At 52.9% G+C, this 24,581-nt stretch overlaps 2 protein-coding genes across 3 annotated transcripts in view; both read right to left on the minus strand.

The window, feature by feature from the left end:
* The window catches only part of RIN3 (Ras and Rab interactor 3), a 133,081-nt gene extending 108,783 nt beyond the window's left edge, over positions 1-24,298 (minus strand). The window contains exon 1 of one of the 2 annotated variants that reach the window (XM_043489468.1): positions 23,803-24,298. In XM_043489468.1, the coding sequence (XP_043345403.1) occupies positions 23,803-23,846 (44 nt within the window). In that variant the 5' untranslated portion in view covers positions 23,847-24,298. Of the gene's footprint in view, positions 1-23,305; positions 23,519-23,802 lie in introns of those variants that run through there. The other variant, XM_043489467.1, reaches the window with a different exon arrangement.
* Positions 4,137-4,873, minus strand: LOC122454835 (nascent polypeptide-associated complex subunit alpha). The gene has a single exon (XM_043489469.1). It carries the CDS (start codon positions 4,783-4,785, stop codon positions 4,138-4,140), a length of 648 nt encoding a protein of 215 aa, XP_043345404.1. The 5' UTR covers positions 4,786-4,873; the 3' UTR covers position 4,137.
* Positions 24,299-24,581: the final 283 nt, after the last annotated feature.

Below are 24,581 nucleotides of genomic sequence, written 5' to 3' on the forward strand. Positions count from 1 at the left end.
CGTGGCTTCCACTCCACCAAATGCTTTTTCCTGGACCTGTGGAAGCTGAGCCACAGCTGCCGCCTGGCTCCACCTCTGGCCCAGCCTTTGGAGTCACATGGAGAAGAAAGAGAGGCAGCCAGTCGCAGAATCAGCATCGCTCACATGTATATAATCTGCAAATGCTCAACCAATGCTTCCAGCCTGGTTCCATGGGCCAGATAACTGCATGAGGCCCCGGTGGATTCCCACAGTCACTGAGGCTCCAAGAATGGTGCCTGGGATCCTGTTGTGAGACAGCTCCCTAGGTGTCTCCTCACCGGGACCAAAAGGCCTTCTGAGATGAGGTGGGGCGTGGGGTGCAGCTTAAGCCCCCGACCCTCAGTGGGCGCCCCCCGGGAAGCTGGGACCGGACTTGGAGGGCCCCTGCCCACAGCCTCGCCGAGGGGAAGTCAGCTCAAGCAAGTCTTCCGGGCCCCGGAAGTGCTGAGAACAGGTCTGGCTGTCTTAGCTCGCACGTCACAGCCCACATCAAGGGGTCGAGCGGGTCCACGGCCTTCAAACTTTCCACACCTGTGCGCTGCAGGCCTCTGCCGCCCGGTATGTATCAAGTACCACCTGGCTCCCAGCCCTGCCTCCCGGGCTGCCTGCCTGATGCCCACAGCCTTCCCAGAGCTGGGGGAGAGCTCCTCCATCCTCTCTCTGTAACCTTTGGCTCACGGGTCCCGGCCCCTTTCCATAACCCAGCCAGACCCTTGAACCCAGCCTGACATGACTCAGCCTGCTCATCCTGCTGACCTCCCCTCCCCCCATCCCAGCCTAGGCTAGGACTGCCCACTGCCGTCAGAACCCGGCTTATAGGTGATGGTACCCATTCTGACCCCAGTGCTATGTGCGATTAGGCCTTGAGGGGTATGTCCACTAGCAGTTTAAGCATGGGTTTGGGAACCAGACAGCCTGGGTTGGAATCCCAGCATGGTGGCCTCGGCACATGACCAAACAATTCTGTCTCAATTTCCTCACAATTAAAATGGGAAACATAAAAAAAATAAAAATTAAAAAAATGGGAAACATAAGCATTACTTATGGAATTGTTGAGGACAGTGTTGAGAATAGTGCCTGGCATACAGCAAACATTCATTGAGGTTATTATCATACATTCATTCATTCAGTAATTTATTGAGCATCTACTATGGACCAACACCATAGATGTCTAGAAGACTTATCACAATAAGACTTACAATAATAGCCACACACAGGGAAAGATCACTGACAGTCCCTCCCTTCCCCCCACCCTTAAAAACCCCTGGGAAATTTCACTGAACATGGAAGTGGTTACTGGAGAAGACAGAATTTGGAGTACCAACTTCCTGGCTGAGATTGAAGCTGGAAGCAGTGGGTACAAGAACCCAGGTCACCAAGGGCAATGGACAGGCCCCGTGCACCTCTGTGATACGGGCACGTTAAGGTGCTCTGATGCCAGACTTTCCTCGTGGCTCAGTGGTAAAGAGTCCACCTGCCAATGCAAGAGATGGGCTCCATCCCTGGTCCAGGAAGATCTCACAGGTCTCGGAGAAACGAAGCCTGTGCACCACCACTACTGAGCCTGTGCTCTGGAGCCTGAGAGCCACAACTACTGAAGACCGAATACCTAGAGCCCGTGCTCCGAAACAGGAGAAGCCACTGCAATGAGAAACCTGCACGCTGCAGCTAGAGAGCAGCCCCCACTTGCTACAACTAGAGAAAAGCCATGCATCAACAAAGACCCAGGACAATCAAAAGTAAATAAACAAAATTATTTTTTCAAAAGATGCTCTGATGTTGTCTCTCAAGGGGCACTTCACCTACCGTACATCCTTTTGCAGCTTTTGGAATTCAACCATGGGACTATATCACCCATCTGAAAAATGATCAAAGCAGTTTGGAACTTTGAAAAAAAAAAGTTCTAATTAACGGGGTTTCAGATGTGAAACTGAGCCGAGTTCCGTACATGCAGATCTAGAGAACCGTGCCTTCTCGGGTGGCTCAGTGGTAAAGAATCTGCCTGCCAATGCAGGAGATGCGGGTTCAATCCCTGGGTCAGGAAGATCCCCTGGAGAAGGAAATGGCAACCCACTCCAGTATTCTTGCCTGGAAAATCCGATGGACAGAGGAGCTGGTGGCCTACAGTCCATGGGGTCGCAAGAGTTGGACACAGGACCTATTGACTAAGCAACAGCAACAAATCAATGAACACAAGGCCTCTGTAAATACTATGCAACTTAAAAAAAAGAAAAAGAAAAAGGAAGCTCTCTGCATACTGACATGGAAAGGTTTTCAGGATATGTGGTTAAGTGATAAAAGCAAAGTACAGAAGAGTGTCTAGACTGTGCTCTCTTGTTGGAAAAAAAAAAAAAAGCTTATTTGTATTTGCAAAAAGTCACTCTGAAGGAACACACCAGAAACTAATAACTGGTGGGGCAGGGGTGGGAACAGGCACATGGGGGACAAAGGTGGGAAGACCATTTCATTGCATTTTTTTTTCAATCAAGAAACATGAAAATACTGAAATAGTGCAGAAAGAGCCTTGATGCAGTCTGTGGCATTAACCTCTATAAAGATATCCTTTCAATCTTAAACCAGTTAAATCCTAAACCATTTTAAAAAATCATGACTTTTTAAAAATGTATTTTTATTTTGAATCCTGCAAATGTTTTACCTACTCAAACATAAATTAATAATGTTTCCAGAGATTTCTGTGCCAGGCATTGCTCTAACTGCTTCGCATATATTAACTAAGTTGACTTTTTCAAACAACCCTACGAGATAACTCTGGGTATTGCTCCCATTTTACAGAGGGGGAAACTGAGACATAGAGAAGTTAAGCAACTCACTGAACCTACGGAAAGTGGCAGCGCTGAGATTGGAACTCTGGCCATCTCAGAGTCTGTATTCTTAACCACTCTGCGAAATCCCTCTAGACTCCTATTCACAATGTAAGATTATTAAATGTTATAAACATACAATACAAGGAGGAGATGAAAGGCAGATCTCATCAACAGAGCTGAAGACTTAACACTCTCAAGGTATGAATCCTATGCAAACTGATTGAACGAATCGGTGCAATTCCAATTAGAACCCTGAAAGTGTTCTGTGAAAAGTGCCAAGAACATCCAAGACACACTTGAAGAAGGGGGTAGAATTTGGGCTGCTGGAAATCAAGACTTATGACAGAGCTACAGTGATGAAGAAGGTATGGTACTGGGGCAGGGACTGGCACATAGGTCAGTGGACTAGACAAGTCCAGAAACAGATCCCCAACACAGTCACTTGAGGTACATATGGTCACAGTAGAACACCGAGGAAAGGACAAACTTCGCAACAAAATGTGCTGAGACAAGTAGCTATCTGCATGGGAAAAAAATAAACATGATCCATTCTTCACAGCTTATACAAAAAATCAGTTCCAGGAAGACTCTGTTCTGATAAAATGTAAAAAGCAAAACAAACAAAAAAAAAGCCCCTAGAGGAAAATAAAGAATACTTTCATAATCTGATGGAAGAGAGACTTCTTAAACAGAGCACACACAAACACACATTCACACACACCCCTCAACCTTAAATAAAAATTTAAATTTGACTGCATTAAAATGAAGACTTTAAAAAAAAAATAAAATAAAAATGAAGACTTTCTGTTTATCAAGATACCATTAAGAGAGTGAAATTTATGCCCTGTGTGGGAGAAGATACTTGTAACACCAAGTGCTCAGAACTAGATTATACATAGAACTTCTACACATTGATAAGGAAAAAACAAGACAAATAAAAAAATAGGCAAGAGGCTTGAGCTGGCACTTAACACAGAGGCCATCCAAATGGCCAGTGAGCATCTGAAAAGCTTCTCAAGAGCAGAGGAATCAGAGAATCTGGAATTAAAACTTCAGGAGCCTGTGAGAACAGCTGTCATGAGGCAGACCTACATGATCAAGGACCGGGGACGTGGAGGAATGCTCCTGCTCTGCCTCTGGGAATATAAACTGGTCCATGAGTGGTTCTTTTTTTTTTTTTTTTCATCCAACAAGAAGCCATAACTTTATTAATGATAGAAACAGTACAAATTTCAAACCCAGCTGCAGTTACTCTTTTGAAACACCAAAAAAAGGTCCTCTTTTCAGATGGTTACATTGTTAATTCCATAATAGCGTTTACAATGTCATTGCTGTTGTTCTTCAGGGCTCGGACTGCCTTTGCTCTAGACACGTTTGCTTGTGACATGACCAATTCTATGTCCTTAACTTCCACACCTGTTTCATCAACCTCTTCCTCTTCACTCTCCTCTTGTACAGTTGGAGTCTGTGTGTTTTCTTGGATGTTTGAGACAGCTTCACCTTGAACTTTGAATTTCTCAGCAGCTGCTAACTGTGCTTGCTGAGATAAATCCTCAATCTTGGCTTCCCCAAAAACAATGTAGGTATCTGAAGCTGGGCTCTTGTACACATCTGGTTTTGTGATGACAAAAAGGATATTCTTAGATTTCCGGATAGTGACTCTAGTAACCCCTGTAACCTGTCGAAGGCCCAGTTTGGACATAGCCTTCCGTGCCTTCTTTTCACTCCGGCTCTGTTTTGCTTTACTGACTGGTTCTTCATCGATTTCAGCTGCCGCTGCCAGCTGAGCTTGCTGTGTGGTTGCCTGTGTAGAATCCTGCTCTTCAAGCTCTGGGACTGATTCATCACTATCAGATTCTGTTCCAGACCCTGTCTCAGCCTGGGGCTGTGGCAACTCCTGCTCTGTAGCAGGGACGGTTTCTGTGGCTTCACCGGGCATTTTGTGCGGGGAACGCGGAACCAAGATGGCGGCAGAAAGAGAGCGAGCGAGCGAGAGCGTGACCCACGCCTGTTGCAGAGCGAAGCCTGGCGGAGGGGGCGGGGCCAGGATCTAATTCCGGGTCCCATGAGTGGTTCTTAATCCTGGGATTGACTGATTTCTGTTTCCTTCTGGACACTCTTTTTGCACATTCCAAATTTTTACACTGAGTGTGTATTACTATGAAAATCAGAAAACAATGGACCAACATTTCAGAGGAAACAAAATGGAAGAAAAGATGGCCAGGGGAAAGACTTCCCGGAAGATCGATGTGCCCAGCAGGGTCTCTCCTTCACATACAACTGAGTGAAATGGGCAGGGATTTGAAAAGATCATCAGAGACCTGGCCTGGTTGCCCCTCAGCTACCCCGGACCCACCGAGGGAAGAAAAGGGCCTCTGTGCCTAGAAAACCAACGTGTTCCAATCTGTCCCTTACCTCTCTGAGTCTCAGTTTCCTCTTTTGGAAAAATATGCAAAATATCATTCTCATGAGTCCAACAGGTAGCTCAAATGGTAAAGAATCTGCCTGCAATGCAGGAGACCTGGGTTTGATCCCTGGGCGAGGAAGATCCCTTGGAGCAGGAAACAGCAACCCACTCCACTATTCTTGCCTGGAGAACTCCGTGGATACAGGAGCCTGGCAGGCTACAGTCATACTTATAGGGCCAAGGATCCAGGCAGGCCAGACAGACTTGCGTCTGGGAAAGGTGGATACCCAGACATAGTTAAATACATAAAACAGGTCCAAAGGAACCAAATTGATTCCAGAACTTATTTTTTAGCTGGCAGGATTTCCCCTGTTCATGGTCCAGCCAGTGCTGCCTGAAAGAACTGAATGCAGTGATGGAAACGTCCCATGTCTGCACCATCCAGTGCAGTTGCCATCAGCTGCCCATGGCTTTGGAGCATTTGCTCTATGGCCAGTGCAACTGTTACTTCACTTTAATTAATTTAATTTGTAAAACAGATACATGAGGCTGGTGGCTAATGTACTGGACAATGTGGGCCTAGACTTTTCTACTGTTTAAATCTTTCCAGTGTGTGTGAATTCATATACTATGTGTGGGATTTGTTTTTAATTAGAAAGAAAGAAGATTAAAAAAAAAAAAAAGACAATGCAACACATGTCAATGTTATGACCATTAGCCAATTTGGAAAGTTCTTCAGGAAGACCATGTCTTCGGTCATCTGTTCCAGTGTTTAAGGCCCCCTTCTCTCAGGAGTTGCCCATGCCCCCATGGCTGGCTGTAGGTCAAGGTCCCTTTTGCACATGGATCCCAGCCCAGGCCTCCCCAGGCTCGTCCCTACAGAGCTCCCGAGGTCCTCACCCACCTCCCTTCTGCTGTCTTCCCCTCCCCATGTGGGCCAGGTTTGGACAACAGGAGGCCCGTCAGCTCTGGGAAGGCCCGTCCTTGGCCCCTGCCGGCCTCCCTCCCTCCGGAATCGCCCCCGCCACGTGGCAGCCCACAAGTCCCACCGTGACCTTGGCCTCTGGCCCTGCTGCTGCTTACTCAGCGGTTCCCCCATCATCTGGGGGAAATGGAAAGGTGATCACAACCCTCCCCTCCTGGGCCTGACCCGGGGTTTAGGAGGGGGAGGCAGGAGCAGGGGCCCCACGGTGGACAGGTCTCAGCCCAGAAGGGGAGAAGCGGGCTCTCCACGTCCTCACCCAGGCCTTCCCGCTGGACCTCTGCTTAAGTTTCTCTTTCCCTCACCCTTCGTGTCTGGGGCCTGACTGAATTCCCCTCTGAGACCGGCCTTTCAAAGTCTGTAAAATGAGACTGAGAACAGACCCCAAAAGGCCGCGGTGAGGACAAAATGCCGACTGCATCTGGAGCTTCACGGTAGCTCTGTCTGTGGTCACTGCGGACACGACTGATGCTGGACAGCTCTGAGCGGCGCAGGCGCAGGAAATGCTCTGCCCCAGAAAGGCAGCCGGGCTCTGTTCCAGCCTCAGCTACAGGCTGGCTGTGTGTCCTCGGGCAAGCCTCCCTCCCTCTCTGGGCCACGGTTCTCTCACTAGTGAGATAAGCGAAAGGATACTCACCCCTCCCTCTTTCAGAGGCTTGCCGGAAGGGTGAGACATGAGCACAGAGTCAGAGGGGTGTGCTTTGACAAAATGAACCCCATTTCTAAACCAGAAGCGGGGTCACGCCCAGGGCCTGTCCAGGGTTCAGGGCCGAATGCTGACCCGATCCCTGGCCGGGGCTCAGCCTGCACCCGGAGGCGGCAGGCTTTGGACATCTGCACCTTGCAGGAAGCTGCTGCGGCGTCACGTTCCTCCAGCCCCTGGCAACACTGAGTCAGCCTGCGACCCACCTCACAGCTGTTGTGACCGCATTTCCTCTGCAGGGTCCTGTGCACGCCCCAGCTCGGCAGTCCCGGCGCTGTCTGGCAGCACGCCTCCTGGGCCCAGGCCCACCTCCCAAAACAAGATGGGCATCCCACCCCCTGCCCCCGAAATCCCACCTCCAGGGCCGCGTCCTTTTAGGGCTTGCCCCTCCCCTGTCAGACTTTACAGGGTGCACGGTCCCTGACACCCGAGCATAAGGGAAGTCAGCCGCAGTGAGTTTTCAAGAGCCAAGGAGGCCGAGGTCCCTGGCTCATTACCTTTGGGAGCCTTCGGGAGGCACTGGGGTGGGGAGAGAGGAAACACACTCCACCCCTCCCAGGTTAAAGTGTCTCCCAGCAACTCCAGGAGAAGAGGGCAGCAGAGGATGAGATGGTTGGATGGCATCACCAATTCAACAGACATGAGTCTGAGCAAACTCCAGAAGATGGTGAAGGACAGGGAAGCCTGGCGTGCTGCAGTCCAAGGGGTTGCAAAGAGTCGGACACAACTGAGCGATGGAACAACAGTGACTCCGAGGGCGGGGGTTACAGGATGTGACTTTGTCAGTGGATGACAAGGGAGAGACTGGAAGGTGGGGCCAGGCCCCCATTTCTGCACCTCTGAGGTTCTTCACGTGGTCCATCATATATGGCTAACTTGGGCAGGGGCTAGGCGGTCATCCCCTCCATGAGGCTCAGCAGGCCCCAGGAGGGTCCAGCAGCATCCCTCCCTCTAGAACCAGGCACACCTGGATCTATGGCAGGCAGCAGGTCCTGGAATCACAGGGACACAGAGAATTCACGAGCGAAGGCTATGGCTCCGGACTCGGATAAACCTGGATTTGGGCTCTGAGTCTGCCACGGAACGCTGAGGGCTTCCACTGAAATCACTTGCTGTGCCTCAGTTTCCCTGCCTGTAAATTGGGCACTGCAATCCCAGCCTCATGGGGCTGTGACGATTAACTGAGAAACAACTCTTAGCAAAGGGGCCTGAGGAATTTCCTGGAAGTCCAATGGTTAGGGCTCCATGCTTCCACTGCAGGAGGTGCAGGTTTGATCCCTGGTCAGGGAACTAAGATCCCACATGCCCCACGGTGTGGCCAAAAAAATCTAGAACAAACAAGCCAAGGGGCCTGACATAACTGCTGTGACTATTAGTGTCATCTATAAATACCACAGGTCCCTGATTTTCATGCCTTGATCAAAACTCTGTTCCTTAGAAGGACGCTTCTGTGAGAATCACAGAATGTGACATATTAGCACTGACTGCTCCCCTCTTTGAAAACTGTCCTTTCCAAGCCTTGAATTTCACTGGAGGGAGAGAGGACCAAGGCCCAGGGACAGAGGGATGGCACCTACCCTCAAGGACTCATGCATTTTAAAGACAGACCATGCATGAGTCGGGCACTTCTTAATCCAGAGGAATGAACTGCTGATAGAGACATTCAGACAGCACAGTGGAGAGGCTGGGACTGACTTACCTACTTGATGCATACACAGTCCACTCTCAGCATCAGTGGTTGGTACATTCCACAAACTTTGCCACGGACACTGAGTTAGTGGAAACAAAACCACTGCTTTTGGGGAAAACACAGGGGTAGGTTCCCATGAACCGCTGGTCACAACATTTCCATCCACTGATCAAGACACATCTTGTTTTATGTGTGTTTCTATTTAAAGATACTTTATTTAATACGTATCATTGATTCATTAACATTGAACTCACGGCCAACAGAGTAACTCATGCCTGAGCGAAGCTCTTCTAACACCCATATTTTCTCCACGGGGCCTGTCTCAGCCTTCTCACCCTCAGGAACCCTAGACAGCAGAGAAGCACTGTACTTGGGGGACATTTTAAACAGTGAAATCATCAACCCAAAGCAGGAGAACTTGAAAAACATAACAGACCACGACAAGGACGGAAACAAGAAGGCACCTTGTTCTCAGATGGTTCAGATTTTTCATCACTGCGCAGGGCTGCAAATGACCTCCAAAGCACTACGATTCGGGGGTTATGAACAAACCTCAGCAAGCAGACCAATTTGCAAATGCAGAATCTGTGAGTAATGAGGATCGGCTGCAAACGTCCCTTCGTTAGGCTGGCCCCCACTCTGGCCCACCTGGACATGAACCCTGCTCACAACACAGCATCTGTCAAAGCCTGGGAGCGAGCTGCTGCGTCGTCCGAACTGGGACCCAGCACACCTCTCGCCCTGGAGCCCAGGCCAGGCCCCCACCTGGCACCCACCCTGTAGCTGCTGAGGCTTCCAGCTGCCACCATGGGCAGTTCCTGTCAGGGGCAGAGGACAGATTTGGGGGGCAAAGGGGAGGACGGTATTTGTGGCAGCTGCAGGGGAGCCTCTGGCAGTCCCCAAACCTGTGTCCTGAGAGCCTCTCACCAGCCTGCCCCAACAGGATCGTGAGCAGGACCCACGGCCATGTCTCCATGAAGTGCCTACTGTGGGGGGCTGCTGGGCTGCGTGCTGCTTCGCCCAGAGCCCGGCACACAGTGGGGGCTCTGGCTTCCACGTCACATGAATGCAGGAAGCAACGGTCAGAGAGGGCAGGGAGCCAGCTCAAGGTCTCACAGCAAGTCCAGGCAGACCCGGGGACGAGTGGAGTGGACAAGAAGGTAGGCACCGAGGCCTTTCCAGAGACCACGGGACATGGCTCACATTTCTTGAACACCTACTACGTGTCAAACTCTGTCCAAGCTCCTTACACGCATTAACTCATGTAACACAACAGCAGATCTAAGAGTATGGAACTATTAGTACCCCATTTTACAGATGAGGAAACTGAGGTGGAGTACAGAATGGGAACCTTGACAGTTTGCTCCATGGCCTACACGTCTAACCAACATGCTGTACTGTTCGCCTCTCAATGTTCTCATATCCAGACAGCTACTCTGGGCCACAACAGCACCTTCTCCTGGGCAGGTGGAGGGCGGGCTGGCAGAAGGTAATAAAGGTGGCCTCCTTGCCTCCATGATGCATACCCAACCCACCACCAGGCTCCTTCCTAGGTACACTCTGGGGGCTCCCTATCTCTCCATCCCCACTGCCAAGATCCTGGGCCAGGCCTCCATCTCGGCTCACCCCGACCCCTATAGTAGCTTCTGCCCCATGCGCTACTCCCCCAAACCCCAGGCCCTTCTTCACACAGAAGCCCGATGCAAGCAATCCATGTGATTCCTGTGTAAAACCTGTACCTTATACACAAATGTTTGCAGCAGCTTTATTCGCAATTGCCCCAGACTGGAAACAACCCAAATGTGGCACAGTGGGCGAATGGATAAACAAACTGTAATACATCATACAATGAAATATGGTCAGCAATAAAAAGAACGTAATACTGAAACACAACACAGACGGGTCTCCAGCGCCTTCAGGCAGGTGAAAGAAGCCAGACTCACAAGGCAGCATTCATCTGAAGTTCTCGAAACACCAAAACTCGAGGATGGAGATAAGTGATGAGGCCAGGGTTTGGGCGGGGGAGGGGCTGGCTACAAAGGGCACAGGGGAATTTCGGAAGGTGATGGAACTGCTCTATATCTTGATTGCGGTAGTGGTTACCAGAAAGTCAACGTTTACCAGAATGTATAGAAAAGTTCCCAGAAGAGAGTGAAGCTTACTCCATAAAAATTTTACCTTGTTATGGGTTGAACTGTATCCCTAGAAAGACATGTTGAGGTCCTAACTCCCAGCACCTCAGGACCTCAGAATGTGACCTTATTTGGAAATAGGGTCATTGCCAGCGTAGTAAGTTAAGATGTGCATGCTAAGTCGTTTCAGTCGTGTCCAACTCTTTGTGACCCCATGGACTGTGTCCCGCCAAGCTCCTCTGTCCATGAGGTTCTCCAGGCAAGAATACTGGAATGGGTTGCCATGCCCTCCTCCAGGGGATCTTCCCAACCCAGGGATCAAACCCGCATCTCTTATGGTGCCCTGCACTGGCAGATGGGTTCTTTACCACTAGTGCCACCTGGGAAGCCCCACTGTAAGTTAAGATGAGGTCATTTTAGAATGGGGGCAGGAGGGACCCTAAGCTGATATGACTGGTGTCCTTAGAAGAAGAGGATCGACAAGAAGACACACAGGGAGGACATGGCCCAGTGACCAGGCAGAGACTGGAATGATGCAACTGCAAGCGAAGGGACCCCCAAAGACTGCTGGGGCCACCAGAAGCTAAGAAGAGGCAGGAAGATTCTACCCAGAGTCTCAGAGGGGGCACGGCAATGCCGTCACCTTGATCAGAACACCAGCCTCCAGAATGGCGAGAACAAACTCTGACTGTTGTAAGTCACCCAGCTTGTGCTGCTTTATCACAGCCGCCCTAGGAAACCAATGCACAGCCCAACTTTAAAAATGGGCGGGCGAGACTGTCTCAGTCTCCAGGGTCTTCAGGTCCCAGCCTAAGAGCCTCAGGTGTCTTGTCCCCTCTCCTGCACGGGTCACCTCCGGTCCACGCACAGCGCAAACACCAGGCACATTGGGCCGTGGTACCCGCAACCGGGCCATGCTGGTTCCCCCACCCCCCACAGCTGCCCGGGAAACTCCCAGATGTCACTCAGCTCAGCTCAGCTCTCACCTCCCCGGTAAAGCTCCCCCAGATGTGCTCTAGTCTGAGTGGGACACCCCTGAGCCAGCTGGGGACCCCAGCACTCCAGGGGACCACCCTGCATCATTCAGGCATTGCACTGCCTGCCGCTCCTGCAGCCCCACAAGACTGGGGATCCTGGGACAAGGGTGAGCTGTCAGGTAACTGGCGGACCAGCGCCATGCGGGCTCCAGGACTCGGCTGCATGGGGGCCTGAGGGCTGGGGAGGAGCTGGGGCTTTGGCAAATACCCACACTGCGCCCGCTCGGCCCTCGCCCTGCAGAGTGGAGCCGGGGCCAGGCCTGGCGTGGCTCAGGTTTCTCCTGCCCCAGTCTCTACTCTCAAGGCCTCCCACCCAGAGCTGAGCTTGAAGGCCTGCCCAGTCACGCACCTCACGCTGCTGCTCAGCCTTGTATAGCCCACAGCCTCCTCTGCAAGCTCCCGGCAGGCCCCTTCCCATCTCCCAGAGGCCCTCTATCCTGGTCAATCCCTCCCCACCTCTCTCCTGGGCATTAACCTGCCATATATTCATTCAACAAAGCCTTGTGCGGGACGCTCCTCTCCAGCCCCTACTCTTGCTTAGCTTGAGAGTTCTCTGAGTCAAGCACTCTATGCCCAGGACAGTGTGGATCTGGCAACCACACCTGTCAGGAGGAGTCACTCTCTCTGCCCTGAGAGCTTACAGTTTAGCGGGGCCACAGACAAAGAATACACCGTGACAGCTTGAGAAGTGAGGCTCCAACAGGGCTGATGGGACTTCGCTGACTGGCGTCCTGGTACCTCTGTGTAAATTAGGAAAAGATGCTTCTTGCTTCCCATGGATGCAGACAACCCCTCCTCCACCCCGCACACACACCTAACATCACACAGGGCTTGGCAAGAGAGTGAAACTTCAGGGGCCCCTTGTTCCTCTCTCAGCAGGTGCCTTTGTGCAGTGAACAGCCTGCACAACTGTACGCAACAGCCTTAGAGGCTAGACAGCCTGGAAGGCTTTTTGCAGGAGGCTGGAGGTGGGGTGTGTATGCTTAGTCCCTGAGGCAGGAAAGCGCTCAGCACTACCCAGAGGCTGGAGGGAGAAGCAGCCAGTGAAGGCCGATGTGACTGTCCCCCCACCTCTAGAGCCTCACGTGAAGGAGCAGCCTCGGCACCTGCACGGAGCCGTGGAAACAGCCTGGGTCCAGCTGTGAGAATTTGGGGCAACCACATCCCCTCTCTGAGCCTTATCTGTGAGCAGGGGCTGGATTATGGGGTCACCAGACCCACACTGAGCTCTGATGCCTGACAATGCTAGGGCCAAGGATGGGGGCCACTTTGGCTCATGAAAAGAAGCCCCCAGCCTGTCTTTCAAACTATTTCAAAGGCAATTGCCTAGCCTTTCAAGACAGCCCACCCTGCTCAATCCCAGGATACCTGTGGCCTTTTAGACAAAGACCCTCAAGGCCTCCCCAAACCTGGGGGTGGACGGACAGCATGATCCTGGGCTGTGGGAGGGCAGCTCAGAGCAGCCAGTCTTACAGGCTCCGAATGGACCTTTGCTACCCCTAGAAAGGGAAGGCCAGCCCTGGCCATCTCAGGGCAAACCTTTCCCAAGGCTGAGCAGAGTGGTGAACTGACCACTCAAGACCTCTAGTGGCCAGCAGTCAGCACAAACCCAGCCTGGCACCCGTAAGTGATCAATAAAGAAGCAATGAAAGAATGAATGAATGGTGGCAGCCATCAAGGATACAAGCAAGCACTGTTCGGAGCAGGCCCCAGCCTTTCTTGTGCTGGTTTGGTCAGAGGACCAATTCTCAGAACGTTGGCACAGACAGGAAGTTTCTCCATCTAAAGCGCAGATGAAAGGGGCTTCCCTGGTGGTCCAGTGACTAAGACTCCACGCTCCCAATGCAGGGGCCCCAGGGGTTGGTCCCTGGTCAGGGAACAGGATCCCACATGCCTCAACTAGAGATCCTGCATGCCGCAACAAAGACCAAAGATCTGTGAGCTGCAACTAAGACCCAGCACAGCCAATAAATAAGTATGTTTTAAAAGCCAACATATTTGGAAAAAAGTAAAGCATAGATGGGGAAACTGTGGCTGAAGGAAGAGACATGGCTACCTTGTTCAGCAGCATTTAGCCTTGTCAAAGCACAAAGTTGGAGAGTCAGAATTTAAACCAGAATAACTAGTCTGAAGCTTCTGGTGAAATCTAAAACTCACAAACACCCAATGGGAAAAACAAGTTTGCAACATAGTCTTTGAAATAGGCGGCTTAGTTGATGCAAAACATCTCTCCCCTCTCCCCCTTTTCCTCCTTCTCATCTCCACTAGGAAATAAAGGCTTGCTGGTAGCCCTGAAAAGCAGCTTTAGTGTTTCTGGCATATACTCTGGTGCTATGTGACAAGGGATAAATTTGTGTGTGTGTCAGGATTAAGTTTGTCTGTGATAGAAAACTTTAAACAATAGTGATTTAAGTAAGGTAGATATGCATTCCTCTCTCATACATAAATCTGAGTAAGTAATACAGGGCTGGGATGATATACCAACATGTCTGAGAGCCTTACTATATTTATATATTATACTGTTGCTCTACTCTGCATAACATCCATTCTCAAATTCACCCCAGAGTCCAAAATGGGTGCTTCAAGTCCAGCCATTATGTCTATTTTCCAGCCAAGAGGAAAGAGGAAAATAGAAAGGCATGACCCTTCTCTTTAAGGACATCACCAAGCAAATTTTACTCCCCATATATTTTTCTATCCAAACCTAATCGCACAGCCACATCTAGCTGAGAGGAAACTGGGACATGTTTAGCTAAAATTTACACTCAACTAAAATTCAGGGGGTCAATCAACAGACTCTGCGTCACCCCTGAACTCAAATACTCCAAGATGATGGCAGATGACAAGGAAATGGTCCCCAAACCCTAGACCCACAAAAGTTTTCAGGAGCTTCATTTAAAACAGAGGGAACTTGGAAAAAAAGTTGACATATGTCTATGCCAATTCCAACCATTAATATGATCATAATATGATGAGGTCTTCAAAGATGATAGGTAGGCAACATACCTCCACAGTACAGCATGCAGAAATACATATAGGAAATAACACTCAGTAAAAAAGGAGGAACACAAACTAACAAATACACATAGCTCAAAACTGTGTACCAGAGATGGAAGTTAAACAAACATGTACTTGGACTGGGTGTAGCCTCAAAAAGATGACGTGCTTGATGCTTTACATTTTACTATTTTTTATGTCTATGTGTGAACTTTTTCAGATATAAAATATTGCTTTGAAAATCAACAGCATGTGTGTGCACACGGGCTCACACACACACATACACATACCATACACAGACAGGCAGCAGCCCTTACCTGGTCTCACAGCCCAAATAACTAAGAATATCCTCTCATGTAAGAACCCTGCAAGGCAGGGATCATCACCCTGCTTGGCAGAGGAGGAAGAGGAAGGTGTCCTGGCAGGTACAGGTCAGTGACTTGCCCAGGGTTGCCCAGCTCTAAGAGGCAGAGCAGACCTGTGGTCAAATTCAGCTCCTTCACCTGTAGCCACATGGCCCCAACTCCCTTTCCAGGCCCATGGCACAAAGAACCCTTCTTCCCTGTCCCCAAACCAGGCTCTTCAGAGTTCCCCCACACAGCCTGTCCTTTCTACTTTCCCTCTTCATGCTTTTCTTCCCGATTTCAGTTAAAATCCCACTCACCCAGGGCTTCCCTGGTGGCTTGGTGGTAAAGAAATCTGCCTGCCAGTACAGGAGACACGGGTTCGATCCCTGGTCCGGGAGGGTCCTACGTGCGGTGGAGCAGCTAAGCCCATGCACACAACTACTGAGCCTGTGCTCTAGAGTCCGGGAGCTGCAGCCACGGAGTTCACATGCCCTAGAGCCCGTGCTCCAAAACGAAGAGCAGCCCCAGCTCATCACAGCTGGAGAAAGCCTGCACAAAGCAACGAAGACCCAGCACAGCTGAAAATAAATACATAAATAAATAAAAAATTAAAAAAAAATCCTACTTATCCTTCAAGACCTAATCCAGACACCATCTCTGCCAGGGCGTCCTTCCAGCTCACCACAGCCAAGTGTAACAGAGCCTCAGCCCCTTTGTACACAGTGCCCTATACTTAGGTGCATATTTCACTTACTTCCCCTAGGAGATGAACTGAAAACTCCTAGATGTCCAACCAATATTTGCTGAATGGACGGGTGTAGTGGGGGAACAGATGGAGGGATAAAGGGATGGAGAGACGGAGAGCTGGATGCATGGGTGGATAGGTGAGAATGGCTGAGATTTCACTGGTTTCCCCAATGGTTTCTTTGGGGAAAGAAACCCTGAATATACTTTAGACAGTTGCTCTGTCAAAATGACATGAACAGAAAGAAGCAAGCATCATAAATGCTGTCATCAGGTGCCACTGATAGAGAGGTAAGTCTTCGCTTTGAAACGCAATGCGTGCATGCTAAGTCGCATCAGTCATGGTCTGACTCTTTGCGACTCTATGCACTGTAGTCCACCAGGATGCCAGGCTCCTCTGCCCCTGGGGATTCTCCAGGCACGAATACTAGAGTGGGCTGCCAGTCCCTCCTCCAGGGGCTCTTCCTGACCCAGGGATCAAACCCACATCTCTGATGTCTCCTGCATTGGGGGGTTCTTTAACACGAGCGCCACCTGGGAAGCCCTGGGACTGCATCACCCCCAGGGGAATGTACAGTATCCATCTCTGTCAGTGATTGAGATTAAGGGGGCTGGGGCTACGGTGGGTGGGGAAAGAGATCCCCAGTGTATTCCTTCTTGAGAGCTTTCTCCTTTAGCCAGAGATCGTGAGATTGTGAATTTCAGACGCAAAGTCCTTTACTTCTTTGGTCCCTGGAGGTGGGTGAAGATGCACATTTATTAACCCAGGGAGGGAATCCAGCCCTGGGAAAATCCGTGCAGGAGGGGAATGCATTTCTGCTACCCCTGGGGTCTCCTCTTCTTCTGCTGGGCTGTCCCTCTCCATCCCCCTTTCTTCTCTTTCTGCCTTGAGGTAACAGGCCCTTTCATCAGGCCCTGACACCTCGTATTGAATGTTAGTCACAGAGTTGGGATGGTGTCTGGCATTTGAAGTCCCATCTCTTAACTAGGGAATAAAAATTTCTTGGCTTTGATAAAGATCCCAGAGTCAGTGATGAAATGGGGGCCACGTTCATGGGGGTAAGTGTCCCCTAGGAGAACCCCTCCAGGGCAGCCCCTCACCACTCCCGGCTCCCTCTTCTGGAATCCTGGGCCTCCCAGGGCTCCAGGCTGGCGGGTGGAGCCCGGTTCTAGGGGAATCTCATGCTGCCTGGTCCCAGGTCGGGTAGGCAGCAGGCCTTGACCTCGGGCGGGTGCCGTTTCCCCATAGGATGTGGCCTGAGCGAGCGCTGATGCTATGCACAGACGGCAACAACAGGCCTTGACCACAACCGCTCCAGAGGCCGTTTCTTCTAAAAGGGAACCGACAGTTCACAGCAGGCTGGGTAGGTCTTCAAACACATACAGACTGAGCTAGGGGCACCCCCAGGAGCTACGGGCAAGAGGGGGCAAGGGGCCCTGCCGCCCGTCTCGGAGCGCCTGTCCCCCAGGGCTGTTCCAGCCTCGGGACCCGTGTGCGGCTGCTCGGGGGCCTCACGGGCAGGTGGGGAGGGACAGAGGCAGCAGTCATGATGGCGGCTTCCAGATCCTTCTCTCCGAGGCCTGAGGCTGACGGCCACACGGGTGTGGGGTCAGTAAGGCCCTCCCACTACCCTGTAGACGCCCCAGCTAAGGGAAGGCCTCCTCTGTACCTACCCACCTCCTTTCTTCTCTTTTAAGGCCACCCCGGCAGGAGGCAAAGGGCTGGTTTCAGAGTGTGTGTGTGTGTGTGTGTGTGTGTGTGTGTGTGTGTGTGTGTGTGTGTGTGTGTGTGTGTGTGTGTGTGTGTGTGTGTGTGTGTGTGTGTGTGTGTGTGTGTGTGTGAGAGAAGGGGCAGGTTTTACTGTTTAACACTGTGTGTGTGTGTGTGTGTGTGTGTAGCAGGTACACTGTGTCCTCGGGCCCCCCTCCCTCCTGCATACGGACGGCCTGGCTCTGTCGGGGCAACAGTGGGGGTGCTGTGGGGAGGCTGGGCCTGCCTAGCAGGGAACCCCTTCCCTCAGCTGAAGGGCCTGTCCAGCCCCCCGTCCTGGGCCTTTCCTCGGACCGTGCCCCTCTCAAACCCTGGCAGGAGCAGCCTTCCCAGCCAGGAACCCCGTGCCTGACACCAGGCCGCCTGCCCCCTCGTCCGCGCCCCCACGGCTCCCACACCAGCGGGCCAGAGCAGGGCCCACTCATGCACAGCCACTCACACTCAGAGAAGCCCCTCCAAGGAGCCTTCCCAACTCACCGACCAGGCGGCCAGTGCTACCAGGAAGCCAGGGGCCTCTCCCCAAAGCGGGCTCCCCAAACCAGTACACTTCTTTTTTTTCAAAATGAGTTTTTCAAAAATCACCCCACACCAGTGAAAAGACACTTTCTTCCAGGCACTTGATCAGGGTGACAACCCAGAAGTCTCCTTTCCGGGTCTTTGTCTCTTATGAAAGTATGTTCTAAATGGTTCTAGAAGGAACATCGGGGGAAAGGAGAGCTGTCTCATCTCCAACCGGCACTCCCATATCACTCCAGGATACCAGCTTCTGCTGCCTGTTGGCCAGTAATTCAGGGAATCACTGAGTAAGATGGAGCAGGGTCTTAGAGATCACTGAGTTCATTTTTCAGCAGAGAAACTGAGGCCCAGGGAGAGTAAGGGACTTGCTCCCTAGAGAAAACCCCAAACCCCAGAACAGCGTGGGACCCTAGGATATATCCTCCAGCCCTACTGATGTTCTTAGCACACAAGTCCTGAAGCATCTTCAAAATCAGCAAAGGACCGTATCACCAGGCCGACTCTCTCACGTGAAGGGTAGACAAAATGGATAAATTCCACTGAAGCAGCTCGAGCAGTGCTTCTCAGACTTTCCTCCGGCAACTTCTTATTTTGACAAAAAGACATTAAAACCTAACAGCTACTGTCAATGTGCCCGATCATTTCATAAAAGAAAGGAGGCTTAATACAGGAAGAAGACCTAATCTTAGAATAAGGAACAGTGCTGCCCAGGAAAAGATAGTTTGCAACCTTGACTGATAGGCATACACACATGCACAGGCACACACACACACCCACACACACACACACACACACACACACACACACACAATACATCATTTTCCCAGCTTCTCATGGGAAGGACCACAAACCTTCATGACCAGCCAGGGTCCCCCCAGATCCTGTACACGCAGCTGACCCCATTCTTTCGGCGAAGATGCATGTCTATGTGTGATCCAGAGCTGGCCTGGGTCTTTTCTGGGTCACCTCCCCCATAACTGGGCTCTTTCTGGGCACACAGGTGCCCCGAACCCCTGGAGTAACCTGGGCAATGAATGGGGCCCCATGAGCAGTCCTCTTCACGCTCCTGCCAATCTCTCCCTGGCCAAAGCTGGCCTTCCCTGCTCCCTTCGACCCCACTGCCTGATAACTTGGGGGGCAGATTCCTTCCCTCCCGGGCCCACTCTACACTTCCCACCTCAAAGCCTTTGCTCGGGCACTTCTCTCCCCCGAACCTGCCCCCCACCCCCTCCCCGGCTGCCCACCCACTTCCGCTTATGTGTCACTGCCTGGATGACACAACCGAGGGGACGCCTCTCAGGACAGAATCTCGCCGTGACAGATGGAATCTGTGAGCGGGTCTGAAGGACGGGGTTTGTGGTTGTCTGGGACCTGTTCTTCCCTTCCCTCTGCTCTGGCCCATGGCTGGGAGGCCCACTGAGTTCGCCGCAGGCCAGCCCAGACGCCTGTCTGTAAAAAGGAGCTCCCGGGAGACCTGAGACGGCAGACGGGGGGTCTGGGGTGCGTGCTCCCTTCAAATATCAAGCCCGTTCCTGGTTGGTTTCTGACTTGATTTCCTGATCTCTTGGATTAAAATACAGGTGATCTCATTGCTGCCTCAGTAGAGATGACAAAATCGGGACCCGGGCCCAGGATAAGGCCTGTCAAGTTGGGGGGGATGATGGGCAGGGGGCCAGGGGTAAACGTGCTGAGACTCTCCCATCCTAAGCGGCCCCTGCACCCCTACTCCCTGCCCTCCTATGTGCTTCCCAGGGGTGTCTTTTCACTTCCCAGGGGTGTCTTTTCACTTCCCAGGGGTGCACTGGGGTTTCTCAGGGTCTGAAGTGAAGGAAGGTACCTTTTGCTTAAGCTGGTGAGGTATCATTTGCTTCCTGTGGGTCAGAGTCTCTTTTAGGGTCTGGAAGGGGGTGGGTATCCCAGTTGAGTGCCAGCCAGGACCATCTGGGAGCATTAGCCCCGGATGGCAAGACCCGGGGTCAGTGAGCAGAGAGGTAGCTGGGACCCTGAATTCATCACTGGATCCTCTTCTGGGTGGGCCTCACCCAGGAAGAGCCCCCACCCTAGCGCTGGAAGTGGTTGAGGGGCTCCTTGAGGCATTTGGCAGGACCCCTACTATGGATCAGGCATAAGGGAGACAGCCAGGGCTCTCTCAAGCCTGGGGCCTTGCCTGGGCAACCCCTTGCAGGCCCAAGGCTCAGGAGTCCTGCGTTCTGGGCTCAGCTCCCCTGATCTTGGGTAAGTCACTTCCTCTTTCTGTGTCTCCGTTTCCTGGTCATACGAAGGGACTGGATGAGGTCTGTGATGGCCACATTTTTTCCAAGAGTAGGCTCTTTTTTCAAACAAAATCTTAAACAGACCCTTAATTTATCAAACAGGGGGAAGTGGATGGGCTCTGAGCACACACATCCCCAGTGACCCCGACACTCAGTTCGGCGTCTGGTCGCCTGGCAGTCACAGCTTCTGCAGCCTCACCGCACCTCCAATCCACCAGCGAAGCCTGGGCCTCCAGCTTCTCATGTCTCCACTGTCCACCGCCCCGGCTCCAGCCCTCTCTCCCGGCCACCACAGGGCCCCCCCTGCTTCTTGCCCCTATTCCCCCCACAATCTGTCCTCAATACAATCCAAATACAAAATCCACCAAATCCACCAAATCTACCCCTCTGCGAACCCCACCCAAGGCCCCCTCTCACCTAGAGCACCCTCCAAAGCCTGTACCCCACCAGCTAGCCTTTTTCTGTCCTCTTCTCCCCGACTCCACTCCAGCCTCCCTGGTCTCCCCATGTCAGACATACCAACCACCCCCCAGCCCCACCCCCCAGGGGCTTGACTCACTCTCCCCACTTCCTTCAGATCTCGGCTAAACACAGTCTTCTTGGAGCAGCCTTCCCTAACCACCTGCTCCAGAACAGCCCCCCTGGGCTCCCATACCCCTAACCCTGACTTTCTGTCTTTCCTTCTGGGAAGGTCTGCTGCAAGCCGGCAGGGGCTTGGTTTAAGGCTGGGCCCCCCCTCCATCTAATGCAGATACTACTTGTGGAACGAACACTGAATGCATAGAGGAAGAGAAGTGTCTGCATCCAGAGTACTGGGCAGCCTGTCTGCATTTTCCTTCTCCCCAGCCGGTGTTTCCAACAAGCAGCAGACGGAGCTTGCTTGCCAAGATCCTCATACTCCTGTTCCAGGGGGCTGACATCCAAGCCACCCCCTCCGAGCCCCTGGGTGTGGAGTGGGAGGCATTCCCCTAGCTGTCTGGACATCCATCTCCTGCCAGCGAGAAGGAGGGGGCTTTGGGAGCTGGGTGGAAAGCTGAGATCAGCTGAAGACTTGGAAGCCAGCCCTGAGTGGTCTGCAGGCTCTGGGGGAGGCCTGGGGGTGAGGGGGTCATAGATTATTGCCCCTCATCATCTTTGGGTACTGTAACACGGGCAGATGTGCAGCTCAGGGGCTGACAGAGGAAGCAGGAGTGAGACTAAGAATTGCCTTCTAGTATTTGAGAGTGAAGAAGGATTGGGCCCCTCTGAACAGGGTTTCTAATGGTACAAGTTAAAGAAGGCAGACTTTCTCTGCTATCTATTGGAAAGACTATCACAGTGGTGGTAAGTTCCCCATCACTGGAGGTATGCAAGTACCTTTCAGGAATATTGTCAATAGGATTCCTGTATTGGGCACAAGGTTAAATGAAATACTATCTCGGAACTCTTCCAACCTTAAAGATCCTCTTAAATAAAGCGACTTTTTTTTTTAGCAACGAACCAATATTCAATTAATATTTGTGATGGATGGGCCCCACACAGCTCTAAGTAAGCTTGTACTGGTGTGTTAATCCTTGGCTGCCTGTGGATAGCTACTTAAATAGTAACTCATCCAATCCTCATAACACTCTTAAGAAGCAGGTATTATTATTACCCCCATTTTACAAATGAGGCCAAGGCCGGTCCCATCCCAGTTAAGCAGTCGGCAAACAGATTATCAACAAATGATAATAGCAGTAATAATAATAACTATTAAAAGTCTGCCCTCCGCCACAGGTGCAAAACTTCTTATGCATTATCTCATTTAATCCTCAAAACAACTCTGAAGGGTAATTATTACTTATCGCCATTTTCTAGGTAAGTAATGAGGCACAGAGGGGTTAAGTGTTAATGACTGATCCAGTAATAAACAGAGAAAGGCAAGGGGAAGTGGCTAAAGAGAGGTCAACCTGGGGAAAATATGGGAAGTCACAGAGGTCGGGACCCGGGCCCCTCACCTCCTCTTCCTCCCTGGGAATCTCCTCCTAGGTCCACCCATCAATACTGGGTGCGGTAGATATTTGGTTCTGGGGGTGGGGGCGCCCTCCCCAACAGAATTTCCAGTTCCTCCAGCGGATGACATTCGTCTTTCCACTTCCAAGGGAAAGGATCCAGGCTGGGACGGAAATGGGGGAGGGGGAGGAGGGGAGGCATTAGGATCTAGTGCTCCCAGGTCCCTCTGAGACACCCCTCCCACTAGCCTAGGGCCAGTCACCTCCAGCTGCTCCCCAATTCGGGGCTGCCGGAGAACAGCCGGTCACTCTGTTTTAACACTGGGGAAAACTGAGGCCCGCGGAGCTGAGGTCACAGAGCTAAGCCAGGCAGCAACTGGGTGTCCAGCACAGAAGTAGCTCGAGCCTGGCTTCCCCCAGGGCGCCCACCATCCTTAATCCTCAGAAAGGTTCTAAGAGGTTTGCCCAGTAATCCGCCTCTGAACGGGAACCTCTTCAACCCACTGAAGCTTTCCCTGGGCGCCAGCTGGGCTGGGCCTTTCGAGAGAATCTACTTCGGAGCGCAGCCCTGAGCAATGTCCAGAAGTCCGAGGGTGCGAGATGGGGGTGGGGGACATGAAACCAGACGCTGGAGACCCCTCCCGAAAGCCGGTTCCCAAACCGGTTTGGCTTCACGCATTCCAAGCAGCGCCTCCTCCCTTCCGTAGGGGATCCCTAAGGCCACGCGCAGTTCGTGCGCCCCGGACCCTCCCCAAGCCCCAGGCTTCGCAAAGGCCGGTCCGAAGGTCACCGTCCTGGAATCCGCAAGAGGGGTGGGGGAGGGGATCCCGGTGGGTCCTCGGTCTAGGCGGGCGGGTGGGCTATTAGGCCGCGGGCGTGTCCAAACTTACGGGGACCCGGGTCCTCGGCCCCACGCGCGGCCAGCATCCGAGGACGCGCGCGGGACACAGGCGAAGCGGCGGGCGCGGGAGGCTGGAGGGGCCCGGCCCGCGAATGATCGCATCTGAAGTTCAGGCGGGACCAGAACCCGGGGAGGGGGCCGCGTTCACAAAGCCCCTCCTCTTCGGCTCTGACAGATAGAGACGACCCTCAGATACCCACCAACCTAGCCCCGGACGTGCCGGCCGGTTTTCCGGCGAGCGACAACTGGGTTTTCAAGTTTCGCCAAGTCTTGGGTCCTGCAGAGGCACTAGGGCCGCCCCCTTCCGCGCAGTACCGGGGGGACCGGCCCGAGTCGCGGCCAGGGGTTCGGTCTCAGTCCAACACCCCGAAGTCCTGCGGCCGGGCTACTCCGGAGTTCCGAGCGCTCTCGGGGGCGGGAGGGACGCGGAACGAGAAGGGCCCGGGGACACCGAGGGAGAAGGGGGCGCCGCGGCTCCGCACTTACCCCACGGGGTCCGCGCGCTCGGGCGCCCCGGCTCGTCGGATCATGCTGCCGGCAGCTCCGGGACGGTGAAGGCAGGGGCTCAGGCGCCGGGCGGCGCGGGCCGCGAGGACCCGGGCGCCCGCATGCCCCTGGCGCTGCTGCCCTGGGGAAGGGCCCGGGCGGGCACCGCCGCCAGCCCCGCGCCGAGTAGGGAAGCCACCGCCGCAGCCGCCGCCGCGCTCTGGGGCCCTCGCTCCCTCCACTTCCTGTATCGGAGCGAGCGGGGCTTTCAGGAAGAGGCTGGCCTTGGTGGTCAAGGGTTTTTTTTGTCAAAAGCTTTTCGGCAGCGGCTCGCGGCCCGGAGCCCCCCACACCCACCCCCAGGGGCCCTCGGAAGCCCCCGCAGCCGCGCCCCCTGGGCTGGGCCGGGCCTGGCGGCGGGCGGTGGCGTGTCGGAGCTCCCAGCCGCTGGGTGCTGCCTGCGCCGCTCTGGCGGCTCGCGGAGACCCGGGAGAAAAACTTGGAGAAAAGTTTGCAGCTTGGTGGAGAGTCCCGTGGGAAGCAAGGCGTTTCCGCTCCGGACCGGCAGGTGGGGAAGCGGAGAGCTCTAAGCAGAGCACTCTCGCGCTTTACCTCCTGCCCGAAGGAGACTCAAAATGCCATAGGACAGCTCCAGACCAGAGGCAGGGCGCCTCCTCCACGTCTCTGACAGGTGGCCACGCTGCCTTCTCTTGAATGCCTCCACCGACGGTGAACTCACTATCTCACAAGGCAGTCTGTTCCTCCATCAAGCTAGGTAT

The sequence above is a fragment of the Cervus canadensis genome, chromosome 17 (assembly GCF_019320065.1).
Source record: "Cervus canadensis isolate Bull #8, Minnesota chromosome 17, ASM1932006v1, whole genome shotgun sequence".
In the NCBI taxonomy this organism is placed as follows: domain Eukaryota; kingdom Metazoa; phylum Chordata; class Mammalia; order Artiodactyla; family Cervidae; genus Cervus; species Cervus canadensis.